Genomic DNA, 24,425 nt, shown 5'->3' with positions numbered 1-24,425 from the left:
GAAGCAGCTTTATTTTGGCAGTCTGTAACAGGCCACAGCCTAGTTTCAGCCATGTCTCCTTACCATTGTAGCTGTAGATAAAACATTCCATGTTGCCGGCAGAATGAGGATGGTCATTTCGGTCACCAATATTAACAGTTAATGTGTTGGTTGAACTCATAGGGGGGTTCCCACTGTCAGCAATGAGAATCCCCAGATGAAATACCTTGTGCACTTCCCTGTCAAATGTATGCAGTGCAGTCAACATTGCACTTCCATTGTTGAAGTCTTGCAAATTAAAATATGTCACACTGCCAAAGTCACTCAGTAAGTGAAAAGAAAAGGGTGCTCCATTGACTGGGCTGTCTCTGTCTTTAGCATACAACAGTGTTGAGGTATCATTCATCTGGACAACCTGAGGAGAAGGAGTGTTTTCCCAAACAACTGGATTATATGGAGCATCAAACTCTGGGCCATTATCATTAACATCCTGAAGGGCTACAAGGACAGTGGCACTGCTGCTCAGGCTGGGCTGTCCCATATCAGTAGCAATGACCACAAGCTGATACTGTGGCATAGTCTCATAATCCAGTGATCCAGCCACTATGACCCAGCCATCGTTAATCACAGAGAACCTTCCATTTGGGTCTGACTTATTTAGTAGGCGGTAAGAAAACCTTCCGTTCAGCCCAGAATCTAAATCAATGGCAATCACCTGGACAACTTTAGTACCAATGGGGACATCTTCAGCCAGCCCTGCTACTTCATAGAACTGTGGATAAAACAGAGGAGCATGATCATTGTAGTCCTCCACATAGATGACACAGTGAGCTATGCTGAAAAAATCCAGGTCCTCAGCTTTCACTGTTAAGTTAAACACCCTTTCATGGGGCTTCTCAAAATCAATCTGTTTCCTTAGCCGAATCACACCACGCTTCTCAGCTTTGTCCGTGTCAATATAGAACTTACGATCATCATCTCCATCTAGAATGCTGAAAGTCACCACAGCATTTTCTCCTTTGTCTTCATCAGTAGCTGACACCTCAGCAACCTCGGTATTGAGACTTGCTCCCTCAGAGACAAAGGCTGTGTAAATCTTTTGTGTAAAGGCTGGAGCATGGTCATTGATGTCCGTCACCAAAATTGTGGCAGTCCCCGTTCCAGTAAGACCCCCTCCATCCTTTGCCTCAACAACTACCAAGTATCTGTCTTGTTTCTCCCTGTCTAAGGTTCCCAGAACTGTATATATCGTGCCAGTGGCTGGATTAACAGAGAATAAATTGAGGTTAATCTCATTTTGAACATTCTGAATAATACTGTAGGTTAACACAGCATTCTTCCCAGCACTGGGGTCATCAAGGTCTACTGCCAGCATCTCCATGACAGTGGAGTCAGCAGGGGAATCTTCTGGAATTTGCCCCATGAAACAGCCATCGGAGGTACAAAGGAAAAGTGGTGCATTGTCATTCACATCCATCACATCTATGATGACATCAGCAAACCCAGTCAGACCCTCACCATCTTCATCCGTGGCAAGAACAAGGAAGCGCCACGTCGATCGTTTCTCTCGGTCCAGTTTCTCATTTGCAGTGATCTCCCCTGTATACTCATTGATGCTGAACTCACTTTGGGCACCTTGTCCATGCAATGTGTACTGAAAGGTGCTCTGGTCAGCTTCCTGATCAGGGTCAGTCGCAGAAACCTGTAAGCAAGCACAAAGACTGGTTTACCCATGTAAAAATGGCTGCCAAAGCTCTAGAAATTCCTTCTGAAGGAAGACAGTTTAGCTACTTTTTCTAGTGGCCTTCCAACATTTGTAAGAGAAATTTATCTATTTTGAAAGACCTTGCAACCTGAACATTTTTTCTGATGTAGTTTTTTGTGGCATCTGAAGATGCCGGCCACAAATGCTGGTGAAACATCAGGAACAAACTCTTCCAGAACACAGCCACATAGCCCAAAAAACCCACAAAAAACTATGGATGGCAACATGAAAGCCTTGATATTTTTTCTGCTCTTTCTGTTTTTAATTGCTCACTTTCTAAACCTATTTTCACCAGCTTGTTTAATTTTATATTTAATGTGGTCTTATATGTTTTACATTTCCTCCTATTTGAAAGTCCCTTTGTGGGCCATTGTGTGGAAAGGCAGGATGTATGTTAGAATGACAAAATGAAAAAGAAAATCAAAACACTTTTTTTTAGGACCAGTGACATCTACACAATGCTGGTGTCTTGTAAATATATATTGTTACCATTCAGTGACTCATAGTACTTGACTAAAACTGTAATTTTAAGCACACTTACTAACCCCACTCAGCTTAATTAGACTTAATTTTGAGTAAAAACACCTGGAATTGCACTGTCAGTTATTTTATTTCAGCAACTGCAGCAGTTATTGTGTCATGCGTGTGTGCGTGTGTAAAAAGCCAACAAAAGGTGTCAAGCGGGACAATAAAATAATGTTTTACAGAAATGCCAATTAATAAAGATAGCTTTGTTAGAAATTTCTGCAACTTTTGTTAAAATAGTCAATAATGATATTTCAGCCAAACAAGTCATTTACACAAGTCACTTTCTTGCTGTATTCAATCTCATTTATCACCTTTTTTCAGGGATGGGCAATCAGTAACCCTACAGATGTTTCTGAACTGTACCTCCCATCTATCTGAGTCAACACATCCAACTGTGTGGGATGATAGGAATTGTGGTTCAATATTTGCAAGATCACAAGTTGCCCACATTCAGGATTGTTCTATATTATTCTTGTGTATGTACACATAATAATAATAATAATAATAATAATAATAATAATTTTTATAAATAATTTTTTATTTTATTTCCCACCTCTCCTTGTGAATCGAGGTGGGGATTACAACAATAGAGACAATATTACAGTACACAATTTCATAAATCCTCATCAATAAACAGTAAAACCACTATCATCTACATACTTAGATTAATCATCTTTATCAATACTTTCAATAAAGGTTAGTTTTCTAACCTCTCTTAGCTATTGGGTGGATAGTCTCCTTCTTAGGCATCTAAGGTGGTAATGAATGGCTCTCTCCAGCAAGTCCATTCCATAATTTGGAGCTATGGCTAAGGCCCTGTGGGGTTGTTTGTTCCTGGCGTTTCCTCTTTTAGTTCTTCCCGGTTGTTCTGGGTGCGGCGGATTGTGGGGGGGGTGTTCCCTCAAGTAACTCGGGCCCAAGCCTGTAGGCTTTAGGTAATCACACACTTTGTACGGCGCCCGAAGCTAACCGTAGCCAGTGAAGAGATTTTAATACGGGTGTTGTGTGGTCTGATCTAGATGTTCCAGTGGCCAATCTGGTGCTGCATTTGCACCAGGTGAAGCTTCCGAACTTGGTCATAGGTAGCCCCAGGTAAGCGCTTACAGAAACTAAATGAGGTTACCGGTGCGAGAACCTGCCTGAGATTCTAAATACCCCTCCTTAAACTGCATCCCGAATGCAACAGGAGGCATCTAGCGCAGTTAGTGGAAATCGTGTCACTATGTAGTATAGTGTGTACACCCAGAGGTCCTCCCACTGGCCTTTCCCCTTTGGGGGTGTGGCCCTGTCTGGCTGTTGCTCTCCATCCCCGGACTTGGGGTACCTTCGCGAGTACCTCCATTTTTCCTGATGCAGCTTGGTTTGTTTTCCCTTATCCGCCCATTTTGACCCTAGGCAGCATCCGGGGGATGCCACCCTTGTCCCTGTACACGTCAGACATCGAGAATAGATTTGGTGTCATCAGCGTACTAATACACCGCACCCCATGTCTCCGGATGATTCTTCCAGTGACTCATGTAAATGTAACGCATGGGGGATAGATGGCCGCCTGGGGATGCCAGATATCAGCTCTCCCTAGAAGAGCAACTGTCCCCCAGTCTCACCATCTGGAATCTGCCCAAGGTGTAGGATGGAGCCATTGGAGTGCAGTGCCCCAATACTTAACTCCCTCAGGTATTCCAGAAGGATACCATGGTCTATGGTATCGAAGGCCGCTGAGATGTCTGAGAGTACCAACAGGGTCACACTCCCCGTTCGATGCCCGACGGAGATCATCGCTAAGGCAACCATGGCCATCTCAACTCTGTATCCCACCCGAAGAAGTCTTTAAACTTGTGAAGCTGTCTTCTAATGGACAATCCAGCTGAGGACTTGGCTACACCAGTTAGGATTTCGAAAGCTGTAGTCCCCAAAATTAAATTTCCAAGAACTACCCATTTTTACTTTTTCACTTTGTCCAGAACTGGATTGAAAAGAAGCAAGAACTAACTTGTTTCTTGGTAGAAAATCCTGTGGACCTGGATTCCTTAGTTGTGATGGAAGGGAGAAATCTGTTGGACTGTTAATGTGAACCCTCCATAATGATTAGATGCTATATATTATTTTATTTAACCTTTATTTATAAAGCGCTGTAAATTTACACAGCACTGTACTATAATCTTTTTAATCAGACGGTTCCCTGCCCTCAGCGTAACAATCTAAAAGACACGACACAAAAGGAGAAGGGAGTGGTGGTGGGAAGGGGATCAGGTCCTGCAGTTCTTCCTATGTGTGTATATAAAATTTATAGCTTCCAGAGACCTCTTTCAAAAAATTGGATTCTGGGTAAACACTGAACCCATGAAATTTCTCAGTGCTCAGAGGAAGTGTAAGCACATAACCATAATTTCAAAATCAAAGTTATATGGCTTACTTGTAAAACAACTACGGGCAGGGCAGCAAGCTCCTCCAAGACACGCCATGGTATCATCCTGAGAGAATATAGGTGCTTCATCATTTTTATTGATTACATTGATTATAACAAGCTGGTGATTCTCCCATTTCCATCAGAAGTTACTAACTGGAGTTCATAGTGCTGCTCTTGTTCATAATCGAGACTCGGGGCAATCAAAATGGTGCCCTCTGAGGTTCCACATAAAAATCTCTCGCTCATTTCCTGAAGTGATCTATCTTAGGTTGGCATTAGATCCTAAAAAAACAAATAAACAAACAGAAGCAAATATGGCGGCTGCAGATGCTGTATTATCCTTTTACACACACAGGAGTTCAGTGATTTCTTTGCTCTGTAGCTGATGACTGTACATTATTTAAGCAACATTAGTGCTCAGAGACTACTGTGGAAACAGGCAACTTGTGGCCCTTCAGAGGCTATTGGACCTCAGCTCCTCAGCTCTAACCAGTATAGCTAATGGTGATGGGATGATGGGAGTTGCAGTCCAACAACATCTGGAAGACAACAAGTTATCCACCTTGCCCAGATCTAAAGTGGCCCCCATCTAAGCCAGGTTCTAATCAAATACTATTTCTATCATAGCCCTAGTATCTATCCTTCCAAAACAACAGCTTGAATAAATCTGTTTCTTAAGAATTTTATATTGTAAAGACATAAATATATAGATATATATATATATATATATATATGCTTTTATAGATATGATAATACAGAACTTATAGAATATGGGTATAGCAATACTGATTTTAAAATTATATATATAATATATTATATATATATATATATCACACAACACACACACACACACACCACACACACACACAAACTCAACTGCATTCAGAGAAAATGGAGGTACTCGCATAGGTACCCCAAGTCGGGGATGGAGATGTGTCAACCATTCCTAGACAGGGTCACCTTCCCCTAAAGGGTAAAGTTCTCAGTTTGGGAGTACTCCTGGTGTTTATCACACTATACTCTTATATGTACTATTCCACTTAACTGCTCTAGCTGCCTCCTGTTATTCTGGGATTGGCAGTTTTAGAGGAGGGTATTTAGAATTCTCAGGCAGGTTCTCTGCACGGTAATCCCATTTAGATTTCTGTAATGCGCTCTACATGGGGCTACCTATTTACCAAGTTCGGAAGCTTCACATGGTGCAAAATGCAGCAGCCAGATTGGCCACTGGAACATCTAGATCAGACCACACAACACCAGTATTAAAATCTCTTCATTGGCTACCGGTTATGTTCCGGGCGCAGTACAAAGTGTTAGTTATTACCTTTAAAGCTTTGATATATATTATATTTTAAAATTTTATATATATATATATAAAATTTTAAAATCAGTATTGCTATATCCCATATTCTATAAGCTCTGTATTATATCAGAGGTGTAAATTTCCCCCCAACAGAGATCATGCCATCACCAACATTCTCCTCACTGCTTCCAAATAAGAATAGCCACTTACGTCAAGACTGCACATAGCTCATAAAAGAAAGCTGCATACCTTCATCTTTATCGCTTGCTGTAGCTGTCAAAACAGCATAGCCAACATCCTGGTCTTCATCCACATTAATTTCATACAACAAATGTGGGAAAGCAGGAGAATTGTCATTTACATCACTAATAAATATCCTCACATACGCAGTATCTGAAAAACAAGCCGTTCATTATTAACAACTAGATATTGAATAAGACCACCTCACCATCTCATTTTGGGCCCTCTTCTACGATAAGGGAACTGGTAATGTAAGATTTCCCCCTATAAATCTTGCCATCCATATGGCATTAGCAAAGGACAGGAGGAACAAAAGAGCACCTCTGTTCTAGGGTACCTGCCAGTAGCTAGCAGCACCTGCTGAAATGGTTACCAGTGTTTTATCTCAAGGCTGAAGGCAGTGACTTGTTTTTAGAAATCAAGAAGCATATCAATCATGAGATTCAGTGTCAAAATAGGTCTATTCAAGTGTTGAGATGATACAGAAGACTGTGCAGGCATGTGAGTTTGCTGACTCTCTCCTATTTTTACTGCTATGAACTGGTGATAAATATCTGTAGTAGGGAACCCTCTCTATCCATGTAGTTTACCCACAGTTTAATACCCTGGAAAATAGTGGGATTTAGGCTCAGATTTCATCAAACATGTAGTGTCTAGCCAAAGATCCCTTTTTCTAATTTTTAAAAGTGCAGACCTGGTCTGAATTGGAACAAATGTACATGTACGGGGCAGACTGAAAACTTTCCTCCATCTGGTTTTCATCTAATAATTTATCTCCTGTGGGGTGGGGGCTTGCAAAAGAGGACAGAAGCCTCCATTGGTGCCAACAGAGTTTGCCTTATTTTTTAAACCCCCAAACAGGAGAGGGTGGTTTTTTAGATAAAAATCATATGAGCAGAAGGTTTCAGCCTTCCACACTGATGCTGGTTTTGATTTGTATTGAGACCACATGCACTTTACTTTAGAGTAACAAATAAAAATGGTTTTTAGATGTATGCTACATGTTTAACAGGGTATGCAGTTTGTTCCAAAATTGTGCACAAAATAGAAACAAACAAAGTTTTCTACTGAACATATTCATGTCTGATTTGTGGAGGATGACTAGGATGGAGGTAGGAAAGAGCCAGTAGACTCACCTCTATTCCCCCTCACTAAGGGTGTGTGTGTGTGTGTGTGCGAGAGAGAGAGAGAGAGAGAGAAAGAGAGAGAGAACAGAGTTTCTGTTAGTTAGTGGATTCATTCTTTATCTTCATGGCTTTGTTCAACTTCATGGCCATCGTGATTACCTGTGTTAGGCTGTCCATATATACCAGGCCGGGCTGATTCAGAAGAATCCTGCGACTGAACTTCTATCAAATAAGATGCTCTCTTCTCCCTGTCAAATGATGTCTGGGTGGAAATGACTCCTGACTTGGAGTCAATGGTGAAGTACTGGTAATCTCCACTAGAATCCTTCAGCACTGAATAGTGAACCTGCAAATGGAGAAACATTCCAAGTGAGTCATGCTTTCTAATGCACACATCATTCATTTTCAATGCAAACTAGAAAATGGCTTCAAAAATTATTCTGTTGGAACCTTCTACAGGAAGCAGTACTGATAGTTTAGAGATACGATTTTAATTCCTCACAATGCTCATGAGTAATGCTACTTTAGGGGTATTGCACATGATTTAAATAGAGGCTTTCAGACTCAACATGTTGATGTCTCAAAAGTGCTGAAGGATCCCAGTCAGAAATACTGAGTTGGAGTGAACTGAGTACAGTAAGGGTGGCTAGCTTAATTAAATGAAAAATAAGAGAGATGCAATATTTGTGGAGGAAACAAGGATACCTTTTAATCTTCACTGCCATCATTCAGCTACTTCACTGGGCAATTTCTTGCTCCTGATGTATTTAAAGGATTTTTTCTCATTGCTCATTTGCTATTACTAACATGTTATTATATTACAGTATTAATGATGCTTTTAGTATTATACTCCTTTAAATCTTTTTCTTTTCCTCTATCTTTGCATCTCGTATTGTTGTTTTTTTCTTTTCTTTCATGCAAGTTTGTGTTACTTTTTATCATACTTGTTTGGAAAGCTCTCCAATTCCTTAAGCAAACATTTTTCTCAACATTGCTTCCTAATCACGTAAGTAACAGCTTGCACTTTGCATCATTTCCCTGACTGGGTTTATATAACCTTGATGAAACTATTGTTGCACTTTTGAGTAAATCTAACTATTTTGAAGAAATTTTCCCTTCTTGACTTGACTTTCCAACTTTTTTTTGCCAGTTCAACCCTTTCAGAAAAGTTTCTTCAGTATAAGTGCAATTGTTAAAGAGTTCCCTAGAACGTCTCTGGTCATATAAAAACTCAGTTCAACAGTACTGTTTCCAACTAGTTTAGTCACACTCACCTCTCCGTGAAGTCCGGAGTCTGAATCAGTAGCTACAACCTGCACAACAGAGGTACCAATATCTGCTCCTTCAGGTACAGAAACTTCATAAGTAGAAGATGTGAAGAATGGGACATTATCATTGACATCTGCAGAACAAACAGATATCTGGCATCATGCAATTGTTGGCATCAAAGTTTTAAATCATTATGACAATGTTTTTTATGACTCTCTGTACTTTCATAAGGCAAATGTGAAGAATATCTTCCTTTTTGACATTTTGTCCCTAGTTTATAGATAAATAGAATCATTAACTACTAAATCCTCCCACCCTGACACTGTGCCATGCCCAACAGTCTGTGTGATTATGAAAGCCATTTGAACCTCTAGTCAAATTTAGCCTCTCCCAGAACACTGTTGCTGAAACACTGGGTGCAAGCAGGACACATTGGATGATATTCCATTAGTAGAGCATGCGTCTGTCTATTCATGTCTTCCTTGGGATGTTGTGTAATTTGGCATTCTCTTCCACCCTTCACAATGACCAATCCTCCCAATTTCCAGATTCACCATTCAGCAGTTGCATAACTCACTCTGTGGTTGGTAGATAATGAGGTACCAGAAAAGCAACTCCCATAGACAGTTATAAAATAATTATACCATCCACCTGGGTCCTCTGGAGGACCCTGGCAGATCTCAGTAAATGATGTACTCATTCTACTTCTTGATACAGGGACATGGCCAGACACTTCTCTGACCCCATTCTCTCTCTCTCTTAATCTCTGTGCCTTCAACTCGCCTGTTGACTTATGGCACCCCCCATGAACTTTATACAGTTTTCTTAGGCATGAAATAATAAAATAATAAAATAAAACTTTTATTTATATCCCGTTTTTCTGTGACAAGACAATCAAAGTGGCTCACAACACATTAAAATCCACATTTACAGCACTGTATCCCAAATTCCCCCCCTTAAAACAGGATTAAACAATTAAAATATCCATTAAAACAGAATTAAATGAGTATAATGAGGACAGAGCAGTGGGCTAGTACATGATGTGAGGGGCAGTCACTCTGTGGCTGGGCACTTTTTTTATTCAGGAAAGGCCTGTCGGAAGAGATCCGTCTTGACAGTTTTTTTAAAGCTGTCTAAGCTGGCAATTTGACAGATCTCATCCGGCAGGCCGTTCATAGTTTGGGAGCAATTGCAGAGAAGGCCCTCTGGGAGGTAGCAGTTAGTCTGGTTTTTAAAGGCTGGAGTAGATTCCTCCCAGAGGACCTGAGTGTGTGGGGCGGATTATATGGGAGTAGGCGATCCTTCAAATAGGAACACTCCAAGGTGGTTTTGCCAGTTCTTAGCATATCACTGGTGATATATAAAATACAGCCTGATATTCACTGGTGGTGTCCCATACAAATACTAACTAGAGCTGACCCTTCTTAGCTTCCAAGATCAGACAGGATCGGGTGCCTTTAGGGTATTTATGCCACATAATGACCATAAAGAGCTGCAGCAGTTCAACTGCGAGTTGGGAGATGTTGTGTGAGTAGTTGTAGCATAGTTCCAAATGTCGATTTGTTATGCTGTACTGTGCCACATAGGATTTCGGCCAATATCCCAAAGCTCATCAGATAGTAGATGACTGCATCCTGAAACTTATAATTAAATTGTCATGAATTTCCAGATCCATATGTCCTGTAACATGCTGTTTTTTCATGAAGAGGACTGACCTGTTATATTAATACAAACAGTGGTGAAGGATGCCAAAGGTATTGTTGCTACATTCTGAGCCTTAATACCCAGTGTGAAGAACTTGGTGGTCTCAAAGTCAAGAGGTTCAGCAACCAGAAGTGAAGCAGACCCATCAGCTCTGTTTGGTTTGAGGTAAAAGCGGACAGGCATATTCGTCTCTGGAACTTGTCCCTCCTCTAGGTGATATGTAACTCTTGGATCACCCAATGGTGATGTGGCTTTGACAGTCTAGAAACAAGCCAACCAACAAACATAAACCATGAAGCACATCACTGTTAGAAGGTGTATTTTAAATCACATCCAATTCTTTAATGCAAATTTTGAGATTGACTGTTAACAGCAAATTAACCTAAATAACAATCTTTCTGTTAATTCATCTTACTGTTCTTTAGTTCCACACCTCCACATGATGGGAAGAGAGGGAAGAAGCCAGATAAAGCCAGGAGGGTGACCAAAATGTTGAAATGTCTGGAAGCCATGCCCTATGAAGAGTGACTTAGAGGCTAGGAATGTTTAGCCTGATGAAAAGAAGGTTAAGAGGGGATGTGTAGTCAGGTTTCAATATCTGAAGGGATGTCATATCAAAGGGGGAACAGACTTGTTTTCCATGGTCCCAGAGACCAGGACAAAGAGCAATGGATTCTAACTACAGAAAAAGAGATTCCACCTAAATCTCAGGAGGAACATCCTGACAGTAATAGCTGTTCAACAATGGAACACCGCACCCTCAGAGTGTGGTGGAATTTCCTTCTTTGGAGGTTTTTAAACAGAGGCCAGATGGCCATTTGTTGGGGGTACTTTGATTAGTATTCCTGCTTGACAGGGAGCTGGACTTGATTGTCCCTGTGGCCTCTTCCAATGCTATGATTCTAAGATACATGTTTGACTAGCATTTTTTAGGTTCATTTTCCCTTTACCTACATGGAAGAAGAGGCCACGGATGGCAAGCCCGTGTTGTCCCCAATGGCAGCGTGTGCACATTGTCATGCTGCCATTAGGAACAGCCACCAGTGGCAGCGCAACCATATGCACCCACCACCATTGGGGACAACAGAACTTGAGCATCTGTGGATTTTGGTATTCATAGGGCAGACAAAACAGACCCCTCGTGGATGCCGAGGTCCAACTGTAGAGCAATATAGATGTGTAATGTGAAAGAGCCCCTGGATTACAGAATACAGCTGGATCTTAGTATTTCAGATCCTTACCCCCACAGATATCAAAATCTGAGGGACCTCAAGTCCCATTGTCCCCAATGGTGGCACATGCATATGGCTGCGTGCACACGCTGTCATTGGGTTTAATGGGGCCTGTCCCTAATGACAGCGTGGCCATGTGTATGCACCGCCATTGGGGATAACATGGGCCTGCCATCTGCGGATGCTTAAATTCATGGAAGGCAAGTCCATGCATATTGAGGCCCCACTGTACTGAGATGGATGGTCAGGATACTGAGATGGTCTGACTCAGTTTTGGACTCCTTCTTATAATGCTGAAAAGAGTTTGGAAAATTTATGGAGGCTTTTGGGAACTGTAGTCCATTAAAGTTAATTTTATTTATATCTATTTCTCTTATTTATATATAGTTTTTCTCCCAATAATTTTTTAAGCTCTGATTCTAACTCCCTTTCATACTACACAACTACAGAACTATGATTCCACTTTAACTGCCATGGTAACATCCTATTGAATTCTGGGACTTGTAGGCTAGCTGAGACTTCTAAATGTCCCTCCCTAAACTGCAAATCCCAGGATTCCATATGATGGGATCATAGAGGTTAATGTGGAATTATAGTGTCATAACTGTGTAGTGTGAAAAGGCACCTACAGGTTCGTGTCTGGCAAGTCACTATTGGAACCAGATGAAAAAATACCACAAGGCGCACTTTATAATTATGCAAAGAGCTGAGGGTAGGAGAAATCACAGCATACCACTATCTTGGTGTCACGAGCCGTGCTCTCTGGAATTGTGACCCAATATGACCTCTTATCCCATTGTGGTGATTGATTAAGCACATCAGTTATAGTGACTGTCAGTTCCACGGTGCTGCTCCGGTTGCCTCCATCAGTGGCTGTGATATATCTGTTTATCTGAAATGTCTGAAAAACAATTTGCAATAGCCACTGACAAAAATCTGAACATCTAATTTGTTACTACAGTCTGTAAAAGCAGACACAGCAGATATTTTAATAGCTGAGAAGTGATACAATATAAGCAGAGGAGGTACCTGGGAGATGACTTGATTTACATATATCCATCCTGTGCTAGGGTTGATTTTGAAGTATTCTGGCTCTTGCTGTGACATGGAGTAGGTAATGGCAGCATTCACCCCCTGATCATCATCATGAGCTGTGGCACAAAGGAAACTTGTTCCCACTGGGGTGTCTTCACGGAGGAAGTCTTTGGAAAAAGTACAAAGTATATTTTGAGCACAACCTAGCCTAATTCAGTAGTAGAATTAAGTGATTAAAGACATAGCCTCATCTTGCTGAATTAACTCTAGTAGCAACATCAGCTTCTGTTTTAGTACACAACTCGTTGTGCTGCCCTCCTCATTCACTTTTAAGAACACAAAAAAGAGGCCCTGCAGGATTAAGAAACAGGTTCATCTTGCCCAGCATTCTGACTTCAGCAAAGCACAATGTTTACAAGGACCCAAATTCATTCCCTGGCATCTCCAAATACAGCTAGAAAGGACTCCCATATGAAAACTTGAAAATGATGCTGTTAGGCAGTCTCAAAAAACACTGACTTAAATGAATCAGTGGTCTGATTCTGTGTAAGAGGAACTTTCTCTTGGGCTCTTTGGTGTCTTGCACAGTCCATGGACTACCTTTGAAAAAGCAGATCTTTCAACCATCACGACATCATCTTCATACTACTAGATATTGATGATTTAATAATGCTGTGATAATTACCTTTCAATGGAGTGGATACCTTATGCCATATAGGCTGCATTGTGGTGAAAGCAGCAATTTCACCTTCCCCATGACTTCCCTTTAAAACAGAAGTGGAGAATCAATTTAAGATGCCAGGCTATACCCCGCACCTGCCCCATGTGAGCCAGAAGCTGTCAGGGTGCATACTCCTGGTGTCACAAGTGTAACTGTGTCCCCTGATATCTCAGCTTCGCCAGCTGCTATTTTCAAGTTTAAAACAATGTGCAGGGAGAGCACATGCCTTGCTTTTGAAGTGCAGGTGCCTCCCAGAAGCACAGCATGAATAACAAGTGGCTCAGTCTCCTCTCACCTAGAGAGGAAATTTTGAACTTTGTCACCACCACCGCTGCAAATCAAGCCCTCCTGAAGTTGCCCCAGCCTTAAATCTCCCTCCCCCTCTAAGTTGCCCATTTCTGCCTTTTGAAGTGCTGAGCGAGCTAAGCCAAAAATGATGTGGACAGGGTTACAAAACTTTAGTTTTCATTATCACTGTCATTCTGAACTATCTCTGTCCATTGCATCTCATGGGCTGGAATGCACATGTTGAATTTTTTTCACACAGACCTTTCGTCAGAGCAGTCTTCACATAGCAGAATTATAACTGACTTTTGTACTTGCACATGCCAATTGAATATAACAAACAGTCTGTGATGAAATTTATACTTCTACCCTCTACATTTAATTATCTATCTATGTGCATGCATCCTCTCTAACAAACAGCAGCCTGTTCCTGCCTACTCACATTGGTACCGGCTGTTTTCAAACTTTGGATCGTTGTCATTTACATCAGCAATGAAGACAGTAATTTGACACATGCCAATCAATGGCTCCTGAGCTTGGTCTGTAGCTGTCACAGACAGAGTATACTCTCTCTGCTTCTCTCGGTCAAAACTCCGAGTTGTAGTGATGACACCTAAACAGAAACAAAGCTGTAAGAGAGACTGCTGTCTCACCCCGACTTTCAGTGAACATTTCGCAAGCTGCAACAATTCATCCTCACTGATGCCCAACATTCAGGCTCACTAAAATCTTTTCCCTTGCAAATTTTGGGATGCACAGAGGACACTTTTCTTTTCCCATTGTTCAAATTTTTTTTTTTTGTGTCATCCAAAATAATTTAGAGGGGCACACACATTCATGGAAGAAATTTTCAAACTCCTAATATGTTTTTCCACTCATTTGTCTTAATCCAGGAAAGGGTTTTTTTTTTTTAATGAAACAAAATATTGAAAGTATCATAATGTCTGGTGATATAACCAAAGTTTATAGGTTACAGGTCACGATAACAGCTTGAAGTCTTAGAAGAAGAATGAACAACATGTCATCCTCCACATGATGTTGGCCTGTAGTTCCTAGCAGTCTCAGCCAGCACAACCAGTGGTGAGGAATCATGGGAATTGCATATTGTTAACATAAAGAGAACCACACCATTCTCATCCCAGCCACTCAGGCAATATGTTGCCATTTTTTAAAAAAATAACCAAACACCAGGACTTTCCTCAGTCTTTCCTCCCATGTGGTTGTCCAGATGAGTTGAACTACAGGTCCCAGCATCCATCCAACAAGGCTATGGAAGTGATGGGAGTTGTAGTCCAATAATCTGGATTGCAGCCAGTTGGCTGTATATTTATAAATACAGGAAATGGTAGCTTGACTGCTGGTTCAGAAGAAGTACAGTAAACTGTATTGTTCTTTCAAACTATAAACTACTATGAATCTGGGGCGGGGGGGCAGTGGACAGTGGAATGCTATTATTATTATTATTATTATTATTATTATTATTTTCTTATATCCTGCCTTTCTCTCAATATAGGGACTCAATAAATACAACAATAACAACACTGATGCCATTTCCAAGGAGCACTGAAGAGCAGAGAAGCACAATCAAGTGTTTCACTGCTTGATATTTTCTCACTTCAAATCACCTCTCCAAAAGACATTTCTCTTTCTCTCCCCAGATCCGGTATTAAATTAGGAGGAACAGATGGAATTAAAATTCCACAGATGGGAAGGTGAAGCATCTCCTCCCTGCACAATTTCCCTTTCCTTCCTGTGTTCCCCTATGGAAATACTACGTATTTATAAATAAATAAATAAATAAATCCTTCCAGACTGAAGAAGACTTTTTTAAAAAAAATCCATAAGTTTGTGATCAGATTGTTTATGAAGGAAAATGCTTTTAATAATGTGCTGTACTGGTCATACTTCTTACTATTTTTTAATGCAAATGCTTTTCTAATGCTTTTAATTTTTTTGATAGTTTCAATGTATTTATCAGTTCTGAAATGTTTTTGCTGACGTGAGATTTTACCTGGATCTGTTTTCATTTTTGTCTCATTTTTTCTCCATGTCTCAAGCATGGAGAAAATGGAGTATACAAATAAAATACTTTATAGTAACTGGATTATATTGAATAAGTAAATCTTCAGCAATGTTGCCAAGGGTGGTAGAGGTGGTGGTGGTTTTTGTTGTTACTATTGTTACTGTTATTTATATCCTGGCTTTTTACCAGTTTGGGACTCAAGGCAGTTTACATCAGATTAAAAAAAATAGTTAAAAATTCACAAAATACAAGAATTAAGAAGTGATTAAACTATTAAAAAAATTAAAACCCATTAAAACACAAATTGATAGGGTGGGAAAAGCACAAGACAACAAAAATAACAAATAGAAAAGGAAACACATTGTTTAGGAGGCACATGCCTTGTATACTCGATGCTCAAAGGCCTGTCAAAGCAGAAAGGTCTGCATAAAGAAAGTAACTTCTCTGGGGGCAACCACTGAGAAGGACCCTCCCAAGTTCCCATCAGATGTAGCCCTGAGGATGGTGGGACAGAGAGAAGGGCCACCAAGATAAAATATATGCACAGAAATAGACTCAGAGCAGGGAAGGTACTCATGAGATACTCTGATCCGGTAAACTTCTTACCTGAATCACGATCAATACTGAAACCTGGTGAAGCCCCATCCCTGTGCATGAGGCTGTACTTCACTTCCCCATTCAGGCCAAGATCTGCATCATAGGCTTCTACTCGCAGAACATAAGTGCCCGGTGGCTGGTTTTCTAGAACCCAAATGCTGTCACTGTAATAAGCACACTAAAATAGAAGTCCGTTAGCAAGCCTTCCAAGAAGTAGTCTTCTCCAACTTTCAGATATGCTGGACAACAACATACATACAATATATCCTTCAGATATGTTAGACTACAACTCCAGACACCCCCAACCAACTTAGTTAATGGGAGGAATCATGTGGAGGAAGAAATGTACCATCCTCTCCAACATTTCACAGATGTAAATAGGGGCATGTGTAGCTGAGCAACATCAGCATGTGATCAAAAGGATGTGGCCAAGTAGAGAAGAGAATCAGAGCTCTTTAAGACCAGTTGAGAATACAGGGACACAGAGAACTACATAGTATGGCCATCACCACTGATCTGTTGGATAAGCTATACTAGATCAACCACAGAATATTTTTACCAAATAATACCTAGAGGACCAAGCAAAATGCATCTTTAAATGCATAATGTGCAGCTGTCCCTTGTTTTCTTTCGTAAATCAAAGCAAATCCATGCAGGCCCAATATGGACCACAACTACCATGCTCAAGGAAAGAAGGTTTAAATCTTTCATCACAACCACTTGTTCCCCTATATTTAAGCCAGTTTCAATCTTTATGCACTTACTCTGGGATAAGAAAGAAAGTGAGTCTGTGCTGCTTGATATACATTGGAGAATGTAATTAAGTTCAGAGTCATTCATTTGGAAGGAAGGGCTTCAAGAATTTGAGGGTAGGGATGGGCAGCCATAATGGGTACCGAGCCGACAGAATTTCTACTAATGGGCCACACTCAGTACTTTCAGAGAAATTAGAAATCTTTTAATCACTCCTATTTCTATTTGGGTCAAAATGTGTGCAGTGGTCTGCCTTGTTTTAGGCCAAAATCATACTCCCTGGTGGCTTCTGGAGACACAATTCTTCATAATTTTTTAGGGTTTTATTTTCAGTTTGGCCACACAGTTCTCCTGCCTGGTTTTGGGAATGAACAGTATATTCTGAAGATTTAATTAAGGTTGATCAGAGCTTTATAGAGATGAGTTTTTCACTGTCAAACAGGAAAGAGAGCACCCATTCCTCACATTAACAACCAACTTTGAAATTGCTGAGGAAGGGGAGAAAGTGAAATAACACAACAAACAACCAAACTGGCAAGAAAAGGCCACAACTTTATTGAATAGAGAAAACAAGTTAAAGAGGATTGGCCTGAAAGCAAGAGGTCTGGATCTGCCATCCACCAACCCATGTTGGTCAATGAATATTTAAAGAGTGTACGCCACTTTGGGAGCCGGTTATGCGTATATGTGCATCTTCACCCCATGACATCGGGGAATGCCAAATCGATGCCGCCCCTGCACTGGCAACATGGCAAGACCCTTAGCATCCCTGGGCCCCCTAGGGATTCCCAATCCTATGCTCCACAGCATAGGAAACCACACCCAGCAGATCCGAGACCTATGCTATCGCCATAGAAAAATTGTGATAACATACCACCAATCGCGAAGAAAAGGAGGGAGGGTGGGGAGCTGGCAAAAATGGCACCAATTGCCAGCGCCTTGTGGCCCAAATAGGCTATTCAGCCAATCAGAGGCCAGGAAGCTGGGGAGGGACCTCCCCTCCGGCCAATCTTGGGGCAGAAACCTCCGAGGTCGCCAATCCTGGGCCACTTCCAACCCCAAAGGAACCTGGGAGTCGGAGTCCTCCTGTACCAGAAGTGGCCCGGCAGCCCAATGACACAACGTTTCCTCTCCTGGGCACCTGGGAGTTGAAGTCTGCACCACTGGCCCACTCCCACAGTGCGGAGCCCAGAGGCTCACGCCAGCTACCACTCAGACCCAGTGACACCACCGGACCACGAGGGGAAGCCATCCAATTTTCCCCCACAGCAACAGGACTGGCCCGATGAGTTGGGTGGTCCCATTTACTGCCAAAAAATGAATCTTGAAAAAAGCAAGGTTTTCAGCCAATCAGCTCACCTCTCGGAAAATGGGCTTGTTGTTGTTGATGTCATTAATTCCCACTACAACTTCAGCAAAGCTGCTGAGAGATCTTGGCCCACCAGAGGAATTGTCATCTACAGCAGTGATATTTAAAACATATTCTGGACCCTTCAGTTTAGGCACAGGGTTTCTGCGAAGCCGAAGGATACCTAGATTCAGGAAGGGCCAGAGAAACTGAGGTTACCAACAACAACAAGCAAAAAAGCCATGTCACTCCTACTGCACAAATGAGAGTAACTGTCAGGATCCAATTTAAAATTGAGACACAACATGGAATTCTGAGTCTACTGTTGGAAAGCCATACACCAGCTTTCTCCAGCCTGGTGTCATCCAGCTGTTCTGGATTGCTACTCCCATTATCCCCATTAATCTTACTTAATGTTACACCATTCAGCTTTATCTTTATCTGACATCATTCAACTTTATTCTTTGGCCCTATACAGACAGCCAAAATAAAGCTGCTTCGAGTCACTTTGGAGGTATGGTATTTCAATGATGCATGCATTCTAAGAGTCTGGAAGCTGCACCAAAGCTGCACTCCAATCCTTAGGACTAGAGCATGGCTTTTGTGCGGCTTCTGGACTCTTAGGACACATGTATCATTGAAACACCATACCTTCAAAGTGACTCGAAACAGTACTCACCTTTTTCTCTAAACTAAAAGGCCCCAAAGGATGTATCTGAGAACTGAGATCTGCTGATGGGGCCCTCATGAATCCCCTTTCTCAGGGCATTACACCATGGAGGAATGCAGGAGAAGGCCTTCTCTCTGCTGTGGCATCACACCTATAGAATAGTACCTTCTTGGTGACCTGGCTCGTGATGACGTTGCCATCATCCCAGCACCATGAAAACGTGGCTTTGGGGGCCCAGTTGGTGTTACAGAGACCCTCACATACACATGATTTTAAGTCATTTTAACTTATTAAACCAGTTGTCTAGGTTTTTTTTTAACTTGCTAAATTGTTTAATGTTTTTAGCCTTTAAAGATCATTTTATTTTTACACTATGTAAATTAGTCAAATTGATTTTATTACACACCACCCAGAAATCTTTTGATAGAGGACATGATAGAAACATTTAAATAAACTAAATAAACATATCCTTTCTCCACTTAGGTGTTATTTCAGCACTTTGATCATTTTGGTTACCTTTTGCTCTGCAGCATCTTTGAGATGTGGTGACAGAACAGTACACACTACTACAAGTGAGTCCACTCCATAGATTTGTACAGAGAATGAGATCACACAAGTAGCATTTGCTCACCTTTATGGCTATCCAGTTCAAAATTGCCTTCTTCATTACCACCAGTAATTAAGTACAACACTCCATCTCCATCAGGATCTTTTGCATGGATAGTGGCTACTAATATACCAGGACCTGCATCTTCTGAGAGGAAAGTTTTGTAACTGATACAAAGAGGAAAAAAAGATGAAACCCTAATTATAAATTTAGTCAACAACATCCTATATAGACCTACACCTCTAAAAATTTTAATATAACAAATACTAGTAAATAAAATTAAAAAAAAATGTATTTCTATCCCGCTTTTTGCCAGGCAATCAAAGTGGTGTACAAGTTAAAATACAACCATATATACATAGTACCTCCCCTTAAAACAAGATTAAACAGTATAAGATTAAACATGCCCCATCTTCCATTAAAAGGATCAAGCAGAGAACAAAGGTAAAGCTGTGGCAGTTGGGGACCTCCATGTTTCTACTCTGGGTTTTACTCTGAATTTCAAAAGGAACTATCCAATGGGCTGAACCCTATCCCCCAAATGGGTATAGCACCTTGATTTGCTTTTTTAAAGTTCAGGCTAAAACTCAAAGCAGATTCACCATCCCATTGACATGAAGACCACCAGCTGTTGCTGAGTGAAAGAATACTGCCTGACAATTGGGAGCCATTGCCAATTAGAACAGAAAGTACTGAGCTAAATTGATAAACAGGCTTATCTAGTAGAATGCAGCTTCCTCTGTTTCTAATATGAATTTGATATGACTTTCCCTTGGGACTGCATCCTCCTTAGCAGGAAAAAAAGATTCTGCCTCTAAACATTAGAAAAACTTCCTGATGGTAAGAGTACAGTGGAATATGCTACCTTGGAGAGTAGTGGAACCTCCTTTGAGGTTTTTAAACACCCTTTCTCAACCTTTTTACTTTGGAGGAACCTTTGAAATAATTTTAGGTCTCAGTGAATTCGCAAATAAAAATGATTATATCTACAGTTCAGATTCCCCCCCCTCCCAATCATGATCTCTCATGGAACTCCTAGCAACCTCTCCAAGGCAATTCTAGGATTATAGTGGCTGAGAAACTCTAGTATAGCCAATGGAGAAGAGAGCACTTCAAAAGACAAACATTCTGCTTACACAGATTGGGAGAATACTGGGGCTTCGTCATTCACATTTGCCATGCGAATGCGCACTGAGGCAGTCCCTGTCCGAGGAGGGTGCCCCTTGTCGATGGCGATCACCACAAACTCATACATGTGGTTTGATCGCTCAAAGTTCAGTCGCTGGTTGGAATTGATGACACCCTCTGGCGTGATGGAAAAATCGGGACTCTGAATGAAATAGACAATCTCGGAGTTGGAGCCAGAGTCACAGTCTGTTGCAAGAACTAAAGCCAGGAATGTTGGGGAAGAATAAAGCCATGAGGAGAGATGGAATGAGTTATTACACAGTATTGCATACAACAGTGTTTCTTAAGCTATCTGAAATCAAGGACTAAGAAAAATTTTCCTCAGTGTGCCAGGAATGGGTACCCTTTTCGTGCCCATTAGTGATACTTGTTTCTTTCATTCCTGGAAGCTCTCCAAACACTGGCAGCAGAAGGCTCAGGGAACTACCTGTTTGAGCAGCACCGGCATACAAGAGTGGTTAACTCTGATTAAATATAGTTTTCAGTAATTAACAGAGAACTGTCCAGAGCAGAATGTGGAGAAAAGCCTTCTTCTAGAACTATAGTTCCCAGAATCCTGCTGTTGGTGGGTTCTGGGAGTTACAGTCCAAAAATATAACTTTCTCAAGCTCTGATCAGGATATACAAATACTTCTTAACAGTAATCTTACAACTTCCAAGTAACAGAATGGAAGAAAAGATAGCTAAAAAGAAACTACAGTCATGGGTGACAGTGCATATGATGTCGCTAGGGCCACTTTTGGAAATAATATCTATTTTTATTTATTTTTGGCATTTGTCATTTAGTAGCTAACATATCTCAGGGCAATGTACAAAAACAACAATATCCATAAAAATGAAAATCAACAACATTATAAGGTAACCAATTCAAAGTATCAGAAGAAGCTAAAATACAAGAACGTCTACCAATACTATGGATATATTATTGCTTTAAAATTTTCCCCCAAATACTCGAAGGATTTAAAAGTCTAACGCACAAGTCCTCAATTGTATTCTCATGGTGCAATTAGTTGTTTTTTTTAAAAACCAAACAAACCGCCCTTCACCCCAGAAATAGCAGTATGCTCATAATTTAATGTTTACTTATTTTTGACATTTGTATACTGTCAACTAAATGAAGATCTCTGGACACTTTCAAAAATACAAAAATAATCTTTACCTTTTTCTTGTTGTAATGTTCCCTCCAGTCAAATTAATATACTGTACAGCAATGCTATAAATGAGATACCTACATAAACCTTGGTCATCAACAATCCTGCTTAAATCTTGCAAACTCAGGGCCGTGTCATCCTTCATTTAATCAATCCGTTTGTAAATCTTTAAACTTATCACAAATGAAAGTGAAAATGAAGAAACCAAGCCCTATTTAAGTAACTGAGACCATCCATGTTCCTTTGATAGTAGCTCTGACCCTTTAATGCCATTCTCTGTTTGTTCAGATTGCTTTTATACACAACCTGTTATGTGCCTTTCAAATGCAACCTAGTGAAGGGGTGATATTTGCACTACGGATCCGAACGAGTCTTAAGAAAAAGAGTTGACCTTGTTAACTATTCTATGCACAGCTTGTAACAAAAAAGGAAGATGCTTCACAGCATGTAAACATGTTGTGAAAACAGGTTCTGAAGCACTCTCTGTGTGTTAATCTTGGAATTAAATATTTGTTCTTTTAAAATGTGTGATGTAATTAAGTATGTGTATGGTCACCAAATAACAGTCATTCATTAAAAGTATCGAGAGCAACCAACAAAAATGAATGGAGGGCAATTTAAGTTTAAGCTTCAGCCCTTGTCAAGGAAACAAAAATATTCAAATATCAAAAATATCAAAGCCAAGCCTGTTAGGGTCTAGCTTTAAATTAGCAGAGTAGCAGAAATGTGCCTTTATCTAATTATGCTTCCTTAAGAACTAAGACTAACTCCAAAAACAACCTAAGTAGCTTGTACCTCAAACAAAAGTTTACTAATGCCTTTAATCTATATATACATAGAGGCTATATGCTAATCTAGCTAGTGAATAGTTCATATTAAGAAGAAATATTCCTCTCACCATCTTTCCAACGAAAGTTGATGGAGGAGGAAGACGGAGGACGCAATAGGTCACAAGAAAATCTTTGAGAGAGAATGTGTTAGTCTCAAAGGAGGAGTGACCTAAATCACATGGTTAGTTTGAATGCGTGAGAGAGAAAGAGAGGGGGGGAGTTTGTATGCAGGAAATCCCTATCTATTTAAGGAGGGGAAGACAATGCAAAAATCTTCCAACACAACACATATCTAAAATTTAGTTAATAGAAGAAGAAGAAAATCAAGAATGAACATGTATGTGAAATAATCTAACTTCAAAAATGAAATCTTGCCAAATAATGGATTATGATTTGCAGAACAAGAACTAGAAGCTCCCAACCTTACTTCTGACAGCCTAAACTGAAAGCATTTCTTAAATATAATTTATTAGGAAGAGGGAAAGGAACATAGAAAACCAAAGGCACTGTACATACTAAGAGTAAACTCAATTGGCCGAGGGTCTCTTAGCCTGGTAGTCCAGCAGAAACATCCCAAATAAGGTAGTTGTTTTTAGTGTTTGACTGGCTCTCTCCTTAAGCAGAGACTTGCTTAATGAGATTTTTATTACATTTGCATATTGCCCCATAGTTGAAGCTTTAACACATAAACACTAAAAATATATATATCAAGGAAAATTGAGTGTGGTCTCCATAAAAAGGGGAGAAACAGAAAATGGTGGTATGGAGTAGTGAATGGGTATGTTTGAATCCCTTACTTGCAGTATACAATATGCTGGAAGAGAACATGGCTGGGTAAGGTCATACGAAAATTTGGATTGAAGTCCCAAAAAGGGATTTTATTTTTACTACCACTCACAGAATTTCCCAGCCAGCCCTTGTATAAACTACGGTTTCCCACAATGGCTACAATCTACCAACTACAACCTACATCACTCATGAACAGGCACCATGAAACAGACTGGGAACTTCTCAAGAACAGAAACAACCAAACAGGGGATTTCTTTTACTTACCTTGCAATAAAGATGTCCCTATAGGAATTGATTCTAGAATACTTTCCCGACTATAAATGGATTGCTGAAATTCTGGAGAGCAGTCATTTTCATCTGTGATATGAACTATAACCTGCATGGGGCAGGAGAAAAAAAATAATGTTATCAGTACTGTAACAAAAATGAAATTAGAGCCATGACTGATATCAAGAACATGAACACATGGCATGCTCCTATTAAAAGAGAAATTGGATTATTTTATATACAGTATTGGAATATCTATATCTCACCTTTCTGGCTTAGAAAAGAATGCCAACAAATAAACACTATAATAATTAGATAATTACATTTTATTTCAGATTTAAACACATTGCAAGTAAAAAACAATAAAAGGTGATAGAAGAGACTTTGCTGTGAGTTTGTTGAATTGTTTTTTGTGGCAGATTTAAGATGCAGACTCTAGCAGACAGAAGCAGATCCAGCATTCTGGGGCAATGGATGTGATGTCATGTCATTACCACTCTCCACTTTCAGCCCCAAAACTGCCTGGAACAAAAGGAGTTGAGGGTATTCTGGCCATGGATTTGGAGCTGAAGACAGCCAAAAAATCACACCAATATTTTTGGGGGGA

The 24,425-nt window shown here is 40.4% G+C and overlaps 1 protein-coding gene across 1 annotated transcript in view; it reads right to left on the bottom strand.

Moving 5' to 3' along the window:
* LOC121929147 (neural-cadherin-like) overlaps window positions 1-24,425 on the bottom strand; it is a 73,351-nt gene that overhangs the window by 32,725 nt on the left and 16,201 nt on the right. The window contains 17 exon segments of the mRNA XM_042464457.1: window positions 64-1,681; window positions 4,686-4,728; window positions 4,730-4,814; window positions 4,817-4,908; window positions 4,910-4,961; window positions 6,232-6,375; window positions 7,509-7,695; window positions 8,624-8,751; window positions 10,334-10,583; window positions 12,288-12,455; window positions 12,584-12,756; window positions 14,038-14,208; window positions 16,225-16,393; window positions 18,328-18,500; window positions 19,618-19,760; window positions 20,730-20,979; window positions 23,816-23,927. Of these exon segments, the coding sequence (XP_042320391.1) occupies window positions 64-1,681; window positions 4,686-4,728; window positions 4,730-4,814; window positions 4,817-4,908; window positions 4,910-4,961; window positions 6,232-6,375; window positions 7,509-7,695; window positions 8,624-8,751; window positions 10,334-10,583; window positions 12,288-12,455; window positions 12,584-12,756; window positions 14,038-14,208; window positions 16,225-16,393; window positions 18,328-18,500; window positions 19,618-19,760; window positions 20,730-20,979; window positions 23,816-23,927 (3,958 nt within the window).

This window comes from Sceloporus undulatus, chromosome 4, assembly GCF_019175285.1.
Source record: "Sceloporus undulatus isolate JIND9_A2432 ecotype Alabama chromosome 4, SceUnd_v1.1, whole genome shotgun sequence".
Lineage (NCBI taxonomy): Eukaryota > Metazoa > Chordata > Lepidosauria > Squamata > Phrynosomatidae > Sceloporus > Sceloporus undulatus.
The sequence above is the reverse complement of the archived record's forward strand: the minus strand, read 5'-3'. Positions and strand labels throughout refer to the sequence as shown.